This window comes from Delphinus delphis, chromosome 12, assembly GCF_949987515.2.
Source record: "Delphinus delphis chromosome 12, mDelDel1.2, whole genome shotgun sequence".
NCBI lineage: Eukaryota > Metazoa > Chordata > Mammalia > Artiodactyla > Delphinidae > Delphinus > Delphinus delphis.
This window is the reverse complement of record NC_082694.2, coordinates 38,297,621-38,316,343: the sequence shown is the minus strand read 5'-3', so window position 1 is coordinate 38,316,343 and position 18,723 is coordinate 38,297,621. Positions and strand designations below refer to the sequence as shown.

The 18,723-nt window shown below is 38.3% G+C and overlaps 1 protein-coding gene across 3 annotated transcripts; it reads right to left on the bottom strand.

Moving 5' to 3' along the window:
* Positions 1 to 644: 644 nt before the first annotated feature.
* CCT4 (chaperonin containing TCP1 subunit 4) lies at positions 645 to 17,253 on the bottom strand. Of its 3 annotated transcripts, none has more exons than XM_069541271.1 (14): positions 17,022 to 17,253; positions 13,355 to 13,407; positions 12,789 to 12,878; positions 11,736 to 11,844; positions 10,934 to 11,076; positions 9,520 to 9,641; positions 9,038 to 9,170; positions 7,893 to 8,032; positions 6,773 to 6,869; positions 6,580 to 6,690; positions 6,356 to 6,486; positions 5,980 to 6,214; positions 3,797 to 3,910; positions 645 to 3,563 (listed from the first exon to the last, which is right to left on the bottom strand). In XM_069541271.1, the coding sequence occupies exons 1-14, from the start codon at positions 17,146 to 17,148 to the stop codon at positions 3,549 to 3,551; spliced, it is 1,620 nt and encodes a 539-aa protein (XP_069397372.1). In that variant the 5' UTR covers positions 17,149 to 17,253; the 3' UTR covers positions 645 to 3,548. The 3 variants fall into 3 exon arrangements, 1 of the variants encoding a protein (XP_069397372.1); XR_011246682.1 differs by lacking the exon at positions 645 to 3,563 and adding an exon at positions 5,340 to 5,507 and having other exon boundaries at positions 3,794 to 3,910; XR_011246681.1 differs by lacking the exon at positions 645 to 3,563 and adding an exon at positions 5,340 to 5,442 and having other exon boundaries at positions 3,794 to 3,910.
* Between the last annotated feature and the right edge of the window lie 1,470 nt (positions 17,254 to 18,723).

Sequence of the window (18,723 nt, the reverse complement as noted above, 5' to 3'; positions counted from 1 at the left end):
AGTATTCCACTGTATACATATACATTTTCTTTATCCATTCACATTACTGATGATTTTTGATTTAATACCAGACATTGTGAATTTTATATTATTGTATCCTTTAAGAGTTTTAAGCTTTGTTCAGATGCACAGGTATGTTGCTTGGGATTGGTTTGATCCTTTAAAGAAATCCTTTGCTATGAAGAGTCCACAGCAATCTTTACTCTAGGCAAATTTAGTTTCGCTACTAAGGCAGAACGCTTCTGAAGGCTCTATTCAGTCCTTGTATGTTGCAAGGTTTCTCCAATTTGGCTAATGAGAATTTAAACTATTCCTAGCCTGTTGTAAACTTCAGTCTGCTACTTTTCATTGGTTGCTCCTTGAACTCTAGTTTTACCCCCGACACAGAAATAAGTACTCAGCCAAATACTCAAGGATACACCTCTACATGTCTGGGAACTATTTCTGTAAAGCTTCCTGTTTTCTAGTACTTCATCCCACAACTTCTAGTCAACTCAGTCTTTTGGAACTTTGATCCCTAACTCAATTCAACAAAACCGATGGAAGAAATATTAATCTGTACCACTAAAAACCTCAAGAAAACTGAAGGGGACCAAACTTAAGACACGATAGTCAAACTGTCAAAATACGAAGAATCTTTAAGTAGCAAGTGAACAATTTGAGCAAAATCCCAGTTTCACATTTGTGTCATTTCCTCAAAATAAGAAAGCAAACACAGGGACTTACTTCCCTGGTGGTCCAGTGGGTAAAACTCTGTGCTCCCAATGCACAGGGCTCGGGTTTGATTCCTGGTTGGGGAACTAGATCCCACATGCATGCTGCAATCCTGCAACTAAAGATCCCACGTGCCACGACTAAGAACTGGCACAACCTAAATAAATAAACATTTTTTAAAAAAATTAAATGACAATTTTAAAAAAGCAAAGACAGAAAAATGAATCCATCTGAATCAAACTGCCCAATAACACACAAAACCACACACTTATACCTCAAAATACTGAGACATCAATTAACTTTTATGAGCCACATTCATCACATCAGTTATTACAACTTTGTCACGTTTCAGATAACCCTCCTTCTACTACTTTGCAATGACAGTAGCTCCTACTTCCGACAGCTACTTCTACAACTTGAGCTGTTTCCAAGTGGCATATTTAATATACTATGCAGTTGTTAACCATTTTAGCATCTGTAAAACTGTTTTATCAGGTTCCTTTTGCGTTGCTGATTAAGTTTTGGGGTTGCGCCTCAACCGCATTTCTGTAAGCCGTGATTTCTATTACACCATTTTGCACACCATGATTTTTAGTTATACATGTTACAGAACTGACTTTATGGCAATATGCCGAAGTAGTTAAATTTAGGTGGAGGGTATACGGTGTTCATACTATTCTTTGAACTTCACTGTACTAAAATTTTTTCATTTTAATGAAAAGCTGAGGGTGGGAATTCCCTAGTGGTCCAGTGGTTAGAACTTGGGTGCTTTCACTGCCTAGGTCCGGGGTTCAATCCCTGGTCAGGGAACTAACATCCTGCAAGCCTTGCTGCGTGTGGCCAAAAAAAAAAAAAAAAAAAAAAAAAGAAAAGAAAAACTGAGGGTGAGGAATAAATAGCACTCAAGAGGAAAAAAGTATGCAAAACTTTTGCCTCATTAGGATAGTCATCCTTCCTCATTGTTAAAAGCATACCTTTTAAATATTTAACAGGATACATTTCCCCTTCATTACTTTAGAATTATTTAACTGTATCAAACAACTATTTTGAATTTTGTCATTTGGGCTTCCCTTTCCTAAAACGTAACTTATTTTATAAACTGTTGTAAAACCCGAGTCAAACCCTAAATAGTTAGTGGCTTAATTTATATCAAACTTAACAGAATAAATGACTAGGAAGCGTTTGTCTCGTTAGAGTTCCCTTTACAAGGCTTTAAATATAAACTACTCATATATTTAGATATATAGGTATACCCTAAGACACAGACACACGTAAGGATACTGAATAACTCAATTAAAAGTTACAATATAAATAATTTTGGTTAAAATATTTTCACTTGAGTATTTAGGATAGGGCTTCCCTGGTGGCACAGTGGTTAAGAATCCACCTGCCAATGCAGGGGACACAGGTTCGATCCCTGGTCTGGGAAGATCCCACATGCTGCGGAGCAACTAACCCCACGCGCCACAACTAATGAGCTTGCATTCGACAGCCTGTGAGCCACAACTACTGAAGCCTGCATGCTCAGAGCCCGTGCTCCGCAACCAGAAGCCACCACAATTAGAAGCCCGTGCACCACGACGAAGAGTAGCCCCCACTCGCTGCAACTAGAGGAAGCCTGCGTGCAGCAACGAAGACCCAACGCAGCCAAAAATAAAAGTATTTAGTATATACATAATTCAGTTGTTTTATGGTAGCTATAAAATGTTTTTAACAGCAAGCTCCTAATACCCACTAAAATGATAATCATTGAATTATTAAATTCCAGACTATCCAAAGAGTTATCTGAATTTACCATTTACCAAATTAGTCATTTTAATTAACTACCGGAGTTGTCAGACACAACCAAGCTTCAGGCTGGTCTGCTGAAGTTCTTTCTCCAGATGCGAATAAGCTCCCCCCAGCTGCTTTCATAACACTTTTGTGAAATACACAAAAGAAAGATGGTTGAGTGTGATACCAGATTACAGAGGCCCAATTTGTGGTCCACCTTAAGGGTTTGGCCTTCCTCCAAAGGCAATCAGAAGTCATGAAAGCTTTTATAAAGGAGTGCCTGACAAGCTTAAAAAGATCACTAGCTATATATATATAGTGTATGCAGAATTGACTGGAAGGTGGCTAAAGCAAGGATGGACACTAGTTAGATTTTACACCACTCATGGTGCAAGACAATGCTTGTTGATCAGGGTAGAGGCAATAAAGATGTTTTAAACCACTGGAAAAAGACTTACTAGTTATGAATCCTTCTTGTACAAGTAAGATCTGCTACATTTTTATTTTTAGAAGGAATCCCAATTAACACAACAGTGGTTATTCTTGGAGAAAGGGATTGGCACGAGAAAGACTTTCATTTTTCACTTTTCTTCTGTATTGTTAACTTTTCAAACAGCATATATATTATTGTAAGCAGGGATTTATCAGGGTGATGAGCATACTGGGCCATTTTTCCTTCTCAATACTTCTGTTAAAAAACTAACCGAAAACTTAAAAGTACCCAGGATTAAGCCCGTAAGGAAGTTAACAGGTAAGTGCGAAGTCTTCTTTCCCTTCCTATACAGATTTCTCAAGAGGATCAGAGGTAACAGAGGTTGTGAGGGCAGGGCAGTGGGGGTAATGCAGGAGCGCAATCAATTAATCTGCCCTTTGAAACCATATTTTTAATGTTCTCATCAAACTGTGTCAATACAATTTGAAGCAAATGCCAGCTGGAAAACCAGGCCCAGAAATTCATAAAGGAAACAATCTTCCAAACAACAAGGAATGCCAAGGTGCTCTTCCACTCCAGCTGCACTATTAGTGGCCATGATGGTACCAGTCAGCCAGTGTTATCCATGTTACCGACTGTTTACCTGAAAAGAGAAAAACTCAGATTTCAAAACCTGTAAGGACAGAATTTTAAGGATGGAAGATGTTTAAGGTGGTTATCCAAATCTCCCTATTTTTATAGGTGAAAAAAGACTAGAAGTATGAACTGTTTTCACCCAGACTAGCAAACTAACAACATTTACTGCCCCCCACCCCAACTCTTCAAAAATATGCCTTTCTGACCTTGTAGGGAAATTCACGACCTGTATATACTTACCACATCATCAATTTTCAGAATGCTCCGGACAGTTTCAGTTGCTAGAGTCAGTGCACTGACTGAAACCAGCAGAGGCTGGACAACCAGTTCCTCCAGTATGTTGGAAATACCACCCTGCAAACCAGTACAAGTTGCTTTTAGTGTTTGTAACTGATCCGTATCACCAACTACAGTTACCAGTAAACCTCAAGGCCTCTCAAACTTAGTTTTCCCTTAGTCTAGTCAAGAGTCAGATACTCTCTACTAAGCTCTTCTCTACACTGTAGCTTGTATTTCAACTAAAATTTGGAAAAATTGAATTCCAAGCCTAACTCCAAAACAACTCCTTATAAGCATCTTTTAGTTAAAAATACCCTGGCAAAGGGCCTTCCCTGGTGGCGCAGTGGTTAAGAATCTGCCTGCCATTGCAGGGAACATGGGTTCAATCCCTGGTCCAGAAAGATCCCACATGCCGGCCCGTGCACTACAACTACTGAGCCTGCGCTCTAGAGCCTGTGAACCACAACTACTGAGCCCACGTGCTGCAACTGCTCAGGCCCGCGCGCCTAGAACCCATGCTCTGCAATGAAAAGCCACCACAATGAGCCCGCGCACTGCAACAAAGAATAGCCTTCACTCGCCACAACTAGAGAAAGCCCACGTGCAGCAATGAAGACCCAACACAGCCAAAAATAAGTAAATAAAAAATAGGGGCTTCCCTGGTGGCGCAGTGGTTGAGAATCTGCCTGCTAATGCAGGGGACACGGGTTCAAGCCCTGGTCTGGGAGGATCCCACATGCTGCGGAGCAACTGGGCCTGTGAGCCACAACTACTGAGCACGCGCGTCTGGAGCCTGTGCTCCTTAACAGGAGAGGCCGCGATAGTGAGAGGCCCGCGCACCGCGATGAAGAGTGGCCACCACTTGCCACAACTAGAGAAAGCCCTCGCACAGAAACGAAGACCCAACACAGCAAAAATAAATAAATAAACTCCTACCCCCAACATCTTAAAAAAAAATTTATTAAAATATAAAAAAATAAAGAGTATCCTGGCAAAAATTACATAGATGATCAGTTATTAAAAATTATGAGATCTGTTTGCTGTACACCTGAATCACAATATTATAAATCAACTATATTTCAGTTAAAGAAAAAAGTTATAAGATTTTAAATTATCTGATTCCCAATTCTGAATTTGGACATGTCTGCTCTATACCCTGCTTTTACGTCATTCTCACTTCCCACTTTTAGATTCCTACTGCCACTATCCTAGTCACCTTTATCCTAGGATTACTGGTGATGGTCGTAACAGGTGAACCTATCTCCATTCTTCCCTCCTTAAAATACTCTTTTCAGCACCTTAGCCTCTTGGTTAAAAAAACTTTAGTGGCTCCCAACTACTGGAATTAAAACACAAAAAAACACAAACACCCATGCCTGTCTCAACAACTTAAAGGACTCCTCATTCTAGCTTTTATCTGATCTTTCCAATCTTAAAGTCCACTGTATGACCATCATATAACCTCTGCTCTAGACAAAATGAGTAACTTCTTGGTCCCTCTTACCTGTAAACCACTGCTTCCCCATCTGAAACTTTTTCATTCCCTATCAACCAAGGCTGCAGCTTCATGAAACTTTCCCTAACCAGGTAGTGCCCTCCTTTGAGTTCTGTAACCATTCCAAAAATATCATCTTGGATTGTCAATTTTTTTCCATTACATATTATTTGTCATCTCGATAAAAGGAGACATAAAACATTAATACAAAAGGGGAAATTATTATTGTTCTATGTGTTTACCCTATACAACTACACTAGGCTGGTGCTCACAACAGCAGCAATGGTTGACTACACACCAGGCATCTTTGTAAGAACTTTCTAATTAGTAATCCATTTAATCCTCACAGGCCTATGAGGGAACTATTAATAGTCCCTGTTTTTACAACCAAGAAAACTGAAGCACAGACTACGTAACTTGTTAAAAATTGTACAATCATTAGATGGCAGACTTAATGAACAATACTTCTCACTTAAGGCATAATCTTCATTCTCACTAGATGCATACATTAATTAACCTGCAGGTCTTATACTTAAATCCAAGGTTAACTCTATTTTTGATTACAAAGCCTTTCATTTGACAATTATGAAGCTTTTAGTATTTTATAATAATCAACATTTTCTGCAGTAACTGAAGATTAAATTATTACCTTTCGGACATTAATGCCTGTAGTTTTTTCTCCTTGGGCATGCCTGTTTCTTAGTTCTGTTACTGTAGAAATGGGATTCAGGCCAGCATTTTCAGCTAGTGTAGATGGAATGACCTCCATAGCATCTGCAAAAGCACGAACGCAGTAGGATTCCATACCACTCAATGTTCGTGAGTATTCAGTTAACCGCAGGGCCAGTTCTATTTCTGGAGCACCACCTCCTGCAATAAGAGCCCTGAAATTCACAAATATATTTTTAGCTTATTTTATCCAACAGAAAGCTATTTTTTAAAAGTAATAACTTAGTATTTATACCTTAATAATAAAAATACCCAAGTTTTTATGTTCAAAATGTTACACAGTAATTTAATATTACCTCTTCTTCACTAAACAGCGAATAACACATAGGGCATCATGAATGGAACGCTCAGCTTCTTCAATCACCAATTTGTTAGAACCACGAACAACGATTGTAACTGTTTTTCCAGGGCTTGCACAGCCTGTAATCTTTAGTAAACAAACTCCTAATTAGGTATTTGAAGGATTAAAACAAATTAAAAAAAACCCAGGCAAATAGAAGCTTAATTTTAATATTGCTACCTTGATCAGTTTGCCAGAACCATTTAAGCTGACCTCCTCAGCTAACTCAGCCGATCCCAGCATGTCAGCAGTGAACTGGTCAATATGAGCAACTGGTTTGGTTCCAATAGTCTGAGAAAAATAGTGGTATACACAAATTGAGAAGTCTGAATAGTGAACATTTTCACACATACAGATACTAAGAATATTTTACCTTACAAATGAATTCAATATCTTCTCTTTCAATATCCTTAACCACCATAATCTTCATTTTGTTCAGGAAATGTAATGCAAGATCACTAAGAGCATCTCTAAAATACAAAATCAGTGATTATGTCAATACTAGGTTAGGAAAAAACTTTGCTGTTCAACTCCTTTTTTACGGTTTTAGTAATTTTACTGTTGTTTAAATAGCCAATGATTTAAAAAATTATTTGTGAAGGAAGATGCTTTAAACAGCTTACCAAGTTTATGACCTCAAAATTCTTAAATAAGATTTCTAATGAATATTTAAAACATATCCCAATGACACCATTTGTAAAACACACAATAAAAATTATTTTTCTTAATACTAAATAAGTATAACTGATAATTAACAATCGATGCTTTATGAATTTAGAAATTAAGTATGATGTAATTCAAGACTCCACAAATTTATACACTTTTACACAAATTACCTGCAATGATCCTCCTGACAACCCTTGATACTGAAGGGCAGATATTACTATCCTTGTTTTACAAATAAGCACACTGAGCTTTGAGAACAGTTTATTCAAGGTTACTAGCTATTACATAACTTGTATTTAGAACCAGGTATTCCAACTCTTCATCAAGGTTTCTATATCAAGAGCATCCATAATACTTTCTGGCATAACATATTAATATAGTACATGAGAATATGTCTACCTATTACAAGAAAACACTGAAAACACACAAAAAAGGGATCAGTTCAAACTTTGGAGAATTCTTCCAATCCATGGACTATCCAGCATTCCCCCCAAAAGAACTTCTAAAATTTCAAGGCAAGCTATTGCATGGACCTTTAAATAAATGCCTCTAAAATTTTAGCTAGCTAATTAATTTTAGACTAAAGTTAGGTTTTTACTTCAGAGTGAGGATCTTGGTCTAGAAGGATAATATATCCCACATTTAAATGATCATAACAGGAAGAGAACTCACTTTAGATCATTTACCAGAATACAACAATATCCTAAAATGCAGATTCATTCCAGATTTCTAGTGGTTTACCCACCTCGAATGTTTCTTAAAAAATTGCTAGAAGGGATCCAAAATCAATTATCATTAAGAGGTGAACAAAATAAATAGCCCCACACCTTAGAATAGACTTCTGTATGAGAAGAACATTACATCCTGTTTTCTTAATTTGCTTCACTAAATTTAGAATATAGGCTCTCTCCTCTCGAAGTACTCGGTCCATCTGGACGTAGTCAGAAACTACTATTTGATTGTCCATCTGTTCAGAAAAAGGACGTATTAATAATTTGCATTTTAAGAGTCCTTAAGCAAAAAAGTGAGACTTTTAATGAAAATATTATGTATAGTATAAATTCAACCAAAATCATACAAGAAATTATAGACACGCACAGAAAAAATTCAGAAAAAGGAGTATACACAAAACTTAACTCAGGCTTTTTACTTTCATCTATACAAATTGCTGTCTTATTTTTTACAAGTACATTTTTGATGATCATAAAACATAAGAATGATTATCCTATTTCGTGAATGTCAGTTCTTTTCATATGAATTTACGCATTACTGAAATATCAATAATTTCAGTTGCAACCTTTTTACTCTATGAATTGTTAAAAAACCTGGTATGCTGAAAGGAACTACAAAGGACAAATACTGTTATACAAAGACCTACAAAACAACGTTTTTATGTGGGTTAAAATCTGGGAAACAAACGACTCAACAGGAAACTTGTATGCCAACACAATGTAAAATGAGAGCAAACCTGAATGAGATGACAAAGATCAACCACTCCTTCAGGGGATGGTACTTATGACTGATAGATATGGGAATAATAAAAAATGGTGGTTTTCGGAGTGTGGGTAATAAACTGGTTTTAAAATTCCATTGTGCAAACATAAAGACAAAAGATCTGCCTGCTAGGGAAGGATGGGTAAAGGTTTCTGTTCTCAGAAAGCTAGAAAGAATCTGGAAAGTCCATTTATACTATCACTTTCACATAACCTATTTTTATTGTTTCATAGACATCCCTATCATTATTTGTCTTCATTTGTGAAGTGAATGCTCAATTTCAGTAAATAGCCAACTGAGATTATAGATTTATCATGTGTGGCATCCAACATTTTCTACTTTTATCTAAATTTTACTAATTATTTTTAGATCCTTGCTTTTTATCACTGGTATCAGCATTTTCTATTTTTATAAAAAGAAAAATTTCATTATTAAAAAGTCAAACACCTAAGGAATCATTTCATTTGGTTTTACTTACATCTGTTTTGGGAGCAGATAAGCAGAACTGAATAAGCCCAATCTTAGCCTTTTCAACCCTGGTTATACCAGAATTTGCCACCTTTTGAGTAAGAACCAGACCTTCCACCAACTCACAGTCATCAATTGTCCCACTAAGAAAAACGAAAACGAAATAGTTATGAAGGGGCGGAAGTCTTCAAGTTTAATAGATTGCTAACAGATTAAAAATTATCAGTCTGATAAAATGTGCTTCAGCCTCACTCACATTTATTAGTGCCCCATTCCTGAACCTCTCCAATCACACCACTGCCCTGCCATCATTAGGGAATATAAATAAATTCTTGAAATTCCCACATTAACACAAGTTGTCATGAAAACAAAACAACCAAATGTATGTGACTTTCACCTATGTACTTTTCATTTAACTTATTTATTTTTGGCAAGAGCTTATGTTTACTTTCAAAATTAATTTTTATTAAAGTTATAATTAGAGATGCTTACCCAAGTTTCTTAACTATTTTAACATCTCTAAGATCTACACTAGTAGCTGTGGCTGGGTCAATCACTTTCATCACTGCATTTACAGTCATTGGAGAAAGGAGACTTGAATATTGAGAGACAACCTAGAATTATTAAAAAAGAAAATAAAGTCAGTGTCGTAACACAAAAAGTCCTAGTTTTTTAATGATAAAGGTATTCAAGAAGTAATCTCAATCATTTTTTTGGCTGGGGTGGAGAGCATATGAGAAAACATTCCATATAAACTGTCTTTTCCACTCAGGTTTGTCAGTCACCATATAAAAACATATGCCTGTGTTCCTCTTTTATTAATATAGTAGTCAGGACTGACTAGATTACTAGTAATTCTACAGGAAATCCAAAAGAACAAGTTAATTTTCTGCTGAGGTTTCCTATCTAAAATGAATTTATGATCAGATGTTATATATGTGCACCCCTATTACTGAGGGGCTGACAAAAATAGCTAATGGTTAACATTTATTGAGCACGTATTATATGTCAGGCAGTGGTTTTAGCACTGTACATTCATATATTCATTCAACCTTCAGACGAAAAACCTGAAACAGCTTAATTAAGTGGAGCCAGCATTAAACCCAAGCAGTCTAGGTTCTATGACCAATGCTTGTAACCACTATGATATTCTGTCTATATTAGTTCTGGGGACATTTATCAATAATATTACTTAATATCACTAATACTATCTAGCTTTCCACTTAATATATAAATAATGCTGATGAAAAGGAAAAAGAATGGGGTGGGGGTGTGACACACAACATAACAGAAAACAGGTGACATGAGTTCCCAAGAAATTTAAACTTACATCACTTCTTTAAGTTTGGTAAGAAAAGCAGCATAGATATTAGTAAGAGATGGACCATGATGGGCAGCCCTATCTTGGGTTCAAATCACAGCTCTACCTCTTATTAGTGGGTCTTGGGTAAGTTATATAACTTCACTAGACCTCTTTTCCCATCTGTAAAATGAAGATACTGCAACTTACCTGAAAGCCTTGAAGGAGTAAATTTTACTTGAACTAATTCAGTTACACAAATTAGCTACCTAGTCACTCTTGAGAGTTAACATTTATGAACTGTACAGCATCAAAAATCACAGTGTAGGGACTTCCCTGGTGGCGCAGTGGTTAACTGAGCCCACGTGCTGCAACTATTGAAGCCTACGCGCCTAGAGCCCGCGCTCCTCAACAAGAGAAGCCACCGTAATAAGAAGCCCGCGCACTGCAATGAAGAGTAGCCCCTGCTCGCCGCAACTAGAGAAAGCCAGCAGGCAGCAATGACAACCCAACGCAAAATAAATAAATAAAAATAAAAATCACAGTTGTGCTTCTTAATGAACCTTAAACTGTAATTTTACAATGATCCCATAGTGCTTGTCTCACCTTTGAGTTCAATGAAGTGGCTGCACTATTTAACAAAGTTTCTCTGTCACTCAGTTCCACAGGTCGAGACATGTCAGTCAAGATTTCAATACCCTTTTCCAAAGCCTTCTGGAATGACTCAGAAATGATGGTGGGATGAATCCCTGCCATTTGTGAAAGGTGAGTTATTTAATTGTAACAGATAAACTTCATATTTGATATGACTTAAAATTTCTCTGTTCATTAAAATTTCAAAGTAGTCATAAATTTTAAATTACTCTTAAATAATAATGGTTTGAATAACCTTAACCACTAATATGTCTAATATTTTTTAAATTTCCATTTAATTTGGAATAGATCAATTACATACTCCTATGATATTTAAGACTAAAACCGATTTTTCACTTTTCAAAACTCTACAAATCTACATAATAATTAGAATAAGTGACTGGCGAGTCACTATGACATTTAGGCACCATTTACCAAAGCAGGAACCCATACTTTTTCTGCTAAATCACAGTTCTCATTTATATCTCGTTTAGTACACCACCAACCAGTCATTTTTGAAAAGGAAAATTTTATCAAGTTCCATTCAAAAGGAAACCTAGCCAAAACAAAAACAAATAAGAACAAACAACACCCCCCAAAACCAAACCCAGAAGCAAAAAGAAAAAAATTTCTAATTCATATGGTAAATATACCAAAATTTAATCTAAAAATTCCTGCTTAAAAAATTCTGCTCCAAATTAAATTGTAAATCTCATATTACTTAATATTTTTTTGCCTTTATTCAGTAATAAAGCATGTCCTATGTTCTACCCACCTTTCTGAAGAAGCTTGGTACAGGAATCTAAGAGAGAGCCAGCAATAATGACCACTGACGTCGTGCCATCTCCTGCTTCTATATCCTGAGCCTTAGATAGCTCCACCAGCTAAGTGAACAGAATATGTCAAATTGCTCAATGAGAACTATGAGAACCCAGTAACATCTAACTCAAATATAACATCAATGACCTTCACCATGAGGTTCACATACAGAATTTGATTATTATCAAAACTGTAAGATTCAATATACTTGACTTCTGATTCGCTGTCCACCTTGGTCTCATTTAAAAATGACGACCTATATAGTTGTGGCATGCAAAATTCTACTTACATACTTTCTAACAAGCTATATTATGATTTCCAGTTCAGACTAAGGGTTGTAAATTTTTTCTTCCCAGTACTTAAGAGAACTATGGGTACCCTGTAGACTCAGAAGCTATGAAATGCAGCATTCAGATGAGAGAATATTGTCAGTTTGAAATCCCTGGCCAAGTTTATCTAAACTGACCCTGCATGAAGCATAGTCTGATTCATTTTCAGTCATCTTTAACTAATTAAAAGAGACTTTTTAACAGATAGGAACTTCTAAGGAATTTGTTTTTGCTGAAATGGTGACTTCTCACTTGACACTGCAATCACTATTATGATCTGTAGTTGAATTAGAAACTGTTTTTAAAAATAAATGTCAGTGCAAGTTTAAACACAAGATTTATTTTGCAAACAATTAAAATGATTTTGCTCTCTTTCAGTTAACACCCATTGAACTAATAATTTGTACAATTTCATGTTTTTCTCCCTTCCTCATATGTGTGGCACACTGCTGTGAACAAAGACAAGGAGTCATGTTTTATTACAACTTGCAATGGAGAATGTAATGCTAGACATACAATGTATCCTAAAAATATGCCTGTTTAGCATATAAAAGGAAAATTTTTCACCATGTTTTAAGCAGTATCATGTGATCAAATAAGAAAAATTTAACTGTTTACCAAATATCAAACAATACACTTAAAAAACCCCCACAAAACCCTCACCTAAAAATTATACTTACCATTCTGGCTGCTGGATGTAACACCTGCATTTGTTTCAGAATGGTGGCACCATCATTTGTAATGGTCACATCACCTTTTCCATCTTGAATCTACAAAGTTTGGTTTTTTTAAAAGAAAGTTATATTTCAAAAATTTTGTTTTCTTCATCCAGTATTGATGTGAAATCCTAAAAGCTCTACTAATTTGAACACTTCTTGTACAGAAGTTAACTTATGTTTGCATAGTGCTTAACTTCAAATTGTTTTCCCTTACATTGGTATAATGATTTAAGAATACACACTAATATTCCAGCTTTGCAAATGAAATAGCTGGGTTTTTTCCTACTTAAAAGTGAAGGAACTGAGACACCAAAAAAGGGATAGAAACGGTATTATAAAGAATCATTATCATAAATAAAATATGAATTATAGTTAGGTCCCATTCATCCCAAAGTAATCTATCCCTTTCTGAACTCTCAAAGCCTTTCTAACACTTTACTTTTTAAACAGCACATCTTAACCCTCTATAGAGTGCTTGCAGTATGAACAGCAGCACTCAGTAAGTAATGAATGATTGAGCCTTTCACCATTTTATCCATTCCTTTCGGTCCAAGGCTTGTTCTAATAGCATCAGCAACGGCTGTAAACAGAAAAAAAAATAAATCAAGACCCTTTAAAGAGCATTTTTACCCTCAAATAATCATTTTGGACTTATTAGAATATGGTGGACAATTCACCATGTTCACTAAAGAAAATTCAATGTCTAATAATAATCTACTGGAAACAGTAATTATTTTACTCCTTTAATTATACAACGCTTCACTTTTTGTTGATAAAATCACTATACATAGCACTTGTACTCTGCATGTGGTAAAATAAATTTTGAGGGTTCACCTAATCTTCCTTTAAGTATCAAAATGGTATAACCTACTTATGCGCTCTGAATGAGGACTATATTATTTTCTCCATGCCTTAAAACAAGCCACGATAATAGGACAACTATATAATTTGCTTATTTGTTTACTCTGTCTCTCCCAACTATAGTATAATTTCTGAGGGCAAAGACTTTTGTTTACTAATGTGAAGCTGGTATATGGATGGACCACAGTTTAAAAAACAGTAACAAAAACCCTCTTTGAACCCAAAACCAAATCAAAAACCCCACAAAAAAACAAAACCTCAAAACCTTAACTAAATCTAAAATCATAGTATTTTTAAAAATTTTTATTTATTTAAAAAATTTTGGCCACACCGTGTGGCATGCAGGATCTTAGTTGTCTGAGCAGGGATTGAACCTGCGCTCCCTGCAGTGGGAGCACAGAATCTTAACCACTGGACCATCAGGGAAGCCCCTAAAATCATAGTCTTTAGACATCATTACTATGTTATGAACCATCTCTGGACATATAGTCTACCACTCCATTCTTCTTATTACTTGTCCACGAGCATGTTTCTATTTTATTGATCCACTTATTATTTTCTAAGAGAAATTGTAATTGATGTACTTGATCCCCTTTACTGCGACAGGTCCAGGACAAACGATTAAATCTCCCCACCCTTTTTTTAAAAAAGATTTAATTTTATTTATTTTTGGCTACTTTGGGTTTTCATCGCTGCGCGTGGGGTTCTCTAGTTGTGGCGAGCGGGCACCACACTTTGTTGTGGTGTGCGGGCTTCTTGTTGTGGTGGCTTCTCTTTGTTGCGGCGCATGGGCTCTAGGTACGTGGGCTCAGTAGCTGTGGCACGCAGGCTTAGTTGCTCCGCAGCATGTGGGATCTTCCCAGACCAGGGATTCAACCCATGTCCCCTGCACTGGCAGGTGGATTCTTAACCACTGCACCACCAGGAAAGTCTGCCTTCCCCTTTCTCATATACCATTTCACCCCATATACAAAGGGCTAAGATAGTGCCCTATTGTTGTATACTCCACAACTAGCATAATGCTTCCCCTTCATTGTATAAACAACGCATAATCTGGACCTCCCTGGTGGTGCAGTGGTAAAGAAGCCCGCACACCCTAGAGCCTGCTCACCGCAACTACTGAAGCCCGCGCGCCTAGAGCTCGTGCTCTGCAACAAAGACAAGCCACCGCAATGAGAAGCCTGCTCAATGCAATGACGAGTAGCCCTGGCTCGCTGCAACTAGAGAAAAGCCAGAAAAGCCTGCGCACAGCAACGAAGACCTAATGCATCCAGAACAAAAAATAATAGTAATAATTAAAAAAAAAAAATCTTAAAGAGGGTAAGAGAAAATATTTGGTATAGTTTAAGAATTATATTCTACTTAATTATTTCATAATGTGGGGCTGCATTTCCTAATTATTCAGCCATCCTTACCCTTTCAGGTGATTTTAGCGAACCCACATGGCCACAATTCTACAAGCAGACCAATTCATTTTAAGAATGCGCCCTTATATTCATCTATGTGAAGACTCTAGAAAGACACATTGTGCAAAAAATAAAAAAAATTCTAGACTGATTACCCCTCTGAAAGTGTTTGAAGTTTAACACACTGTGTAGCAGTACACAATTATATGTTAAATGACTTGTGCTGAATAGTACTAAATGACCACTACTACTTTTGTGTGTGTGGTTTTGATATCATCAACCAATGGTACTTAATATACTTTTTGGTTATTAGCAAAATAAAAAACTGGCTCCATGAATTACGCTAAAGATGCATCTGGCAAAACCTTTTCTCAACCAGTTTGTAGGGTTTTGCCTGACTTGGACAGACTACGAGTGGCCCTTAGTTCCACAAGCTCTCCTCACTTAAGATGTAAGGGTCATGTTTATAGGTAAATAGATGGCCTTTTCTTCCTATATGCATACCTCCCTCGTTCAGTTTTAATTCTCTGTGCACTGATGTTTCAAAAGCTACCAAAGTAAACGTCCCATCTTGTATCCTCCTTGTTTGTTGAAAATCTACCATATTATATAGCATTCTTGCCCACCCCCCTCCAACAGCCCCAGAATTTATCTAACATCTTCTTTCTAATGTAATAAATCTAAGTTTCAACTATGCTCCCTAGATAACTATCCACCAACTTTTATTTCCAGGTAAATATTCTCTCTTGAACTTCCAAATGACTCCTAAATTTACCCATCTGGTCATTCTGACCTCCTCAACTCATTTAGGCTCAAACGAGAACCTATTCTTTCTTCTTCTACCATCCTCCCTTCAGCGCACCTGCTTCTTTCAGCAGCAGCATCACACCCTCAGTCACCTAGACAAATAACCTCAAATATTTGTAAGGCTGTACTTTGTATACATCTGGCTCTTCATATGCTTTCTCATTTAATCCTCACAGCAACCCTCCAAGTTAGGTACTATCTCACTACACTGAAGAACAATCTGTAGCTGCGCAAGTTGTTTTAAAACCCTTTCCAAGACACCAGGCCCTTCCAGATTCGGACCGACTTTACCTTTCCGATCTCACCTCTCATTTCTTCATGCACCTTATGCTCTAACCCGAATGAAATACTCACTGTAGCAAATACACATAACGGCAAGATCTCTAAGCATTTGTTCTCACTTTTCCTTCCAGACTCTTCCACCTCAACCCGACTTATCTTAATCCTCACAACTCCCTTTCTGGAAAAAAGGGCAACTTTCCCTCCCCGATTTTATAAGTAAGGAAACCTTGGTTAAAGGTCACAAAGCCACGAAGTAACGTAACTGAATGAAACCCAGGACTTCTTAAATTCCACCAAAGGCCAAACTGTTCTCTATTTGCTCGTTGCACGTGCAGAGAGGACAGCAAAGCACAATGCGGCCTCATAATTATTCTCAAACAAGATGGGTCGGTTGGTTCCCCACATCCCAGTACAATGGGCCCCGCCCCAATCTAAGGCGCAGGGAGTGTACCCGAATTCGTTTCAATAGCTGTACCGAAAGAAGCTTTTTAGTAAGAACAAGAAAACTGAAAAGTATTGTTCAAACATTCTACCAGTGGACCGCTGCATGCGGGCCTCGGCCTCTTTCTTAAATAGGATGAATGAATGCAGCACGGCCCGGCAAGAAAAATTATGGGCGTCTAAGACGCAGAATAGGGCAAGTCCAAAGGCCTCCATACTCGGGGTCGGAAATCATGGGCAGAGAACAGACAGGAGGATCCCTGCACTGAGCTTATTCTATGGGAGGCCCACAGGGGATCATCCGAAGGAACAGAAAACGAATCATGCCCATCCAAGACTGGGAGTGAGAATGCACAGCTAAGCCCGGAGGGCCACGGCTTAGGCCGGGCAGCGATACCTTTGGCCGCGGAGATGTTGCTGAAGCGGATCTGGGCCGGCTTATCGCGGTCCTGATAGGCGCTCTTCCCGCGGCCGGCGGCAGCACCGGCAGGCGGCCCGCTCCGGGTGACTATGTTTTCCGGCATGGCAAGCTTGGACGGGTCTGCGTGAGCTCTGGAAGGACGGATGGACGCGGATTCCGGCTGGCCCGGGACTAACGGTAAGCACCCACCACCTTCTCGAAGCTTCCGGAAAACTACGCCGGCGCCGGGAGGAGGAGGCGGGGAAAGGGGCCTCCCTGGAGGCCCGGCGCCGCCGTGACGTAGAAGGCTGCCCGCTGCATGCCGGGTACGGGGGTCGCGCCGCAGATCTTGGGGCTGCTGGGAGCTGTTGGCCTGCGGCCCAGTGGGCAGTGGGCGGGCTCCTGGGAGGCAAAAAGGACCACCTGCGATTGAATAAGGCTGGAGTTGGGACATCTCATCTCCTTGGCCCTGAGGTCCCTTCTGTTAACTCAAGCTGGACCTGTCGGCTAGGTGTTGTAGCAGCCGGGAGTTACTCCTGGGTGGGTGGGGCAGGGCTGAGTTGGTTTTTACTGGCGGTAGACGTGTATTTTATTCAGTTTTATATATTTTGAAAGCGAGTTGGAAGAGAGGTTGGAAGGGGTGACTTCTTTTCCCCCCTTTCTTGTTTTAATTGAGGTATAGTTGATTTACAACATTGTATTAGTCTCAGGTGTACAACTCAGTGATTAAAAATTTTCATGGATTATACTCCGTTTAAAGTTATTATAGGGAATTCCCTGGTGTTCCAGTGGTTAGGACGCAGTGCTTCCACTTGAGGGGGCACGGGTTACATCCCTATTCTGGGAACTGAGAACCTGCAAGCCGTGTGGCGCAGACCAAAAAAACAAAAAAACTAATTATAAAATATTGACTATATTTCCTGGGCTGTACAATACATATATCCCTGTAGCTTATTTATCTTATATGTCCTAGCTTCTGCCTCTTAATCCCCTATCCCTGTTTTGCCTCTCCCACCCTTCCCTGTCTCCACTGGTAAACACTAGTTTTTTTTTTTTGTTTTTTTAAATATTTATTTATTTATTTTTGGCTGTGTTGGGTCTTCGTTTCTGTGCGAGGGCTTTCTCTAGTTGCAGCAAGCGGGGGCCACTCTTCGCGGTGCGCGGGCCTCTCACTATCGCGGCCTCTCTTGTGGAGGAGCACAGGCTCCAGACGCTCAGGCTCAGTAGTTGTGGCTCACGGGCCTAGTTGCTCCGCGGCAACTAGTTGCTCCTAGTTGCTCACGGGCCTAGTTGCTCCGTGGGATCTTCCCAGACCAGGGCTCAAACCCGTGTCCCCTGCATTGGCAGGGAGATTCTCAACCACTGCGCCACCAGGGAAGCCCACTAGTTTTTTTAAATTATGTTATCTGTGAGTCTGTTTTTCTTGTTATATTCATTCATTTGTTTCAGTTTTTAGATTCTACATATAAATGATAACATATAGTATTTGTCTTTCTCTGACTCATTTCACTTAGCATAATATCCTCTAGGTCCAATGCATGTTGTTGCAGATGGCAGAATTTCATTCTTTCTATGGCTGGGTAGTATTCCATTGTGTGTATATACCACATCTTCTTAATCCATTCATCTGTTGATGGACACTTACGTTGCTTCCATATATATATATATTTTTTTTTTAAAGAACATTTATTTTATTTTA

Coding starts and splice junctions, on each gene's coding strand:
- CCT4 (XM_069541271.1), bottom strand. CDS start 17,148: ATGCCGGAAAACATAGTCACCCGGAGCGGGCCGCCTGCCGGTGCTGCC. Junction 6,870..7,892: donor ATACAGAAGTCTATTCTAAG/GTGTGGGGCTAT, acceptor TTTGTATTTTAG/AGATGCTCTTAGTGATCTTG. Junction 6,487..6,579: donor GTTCTGGCAAACTGATCAAG/GTAGCAATATTA, acceptor TGTTTACTAAAG/ATTACAGGCTGTGCAAGCCC.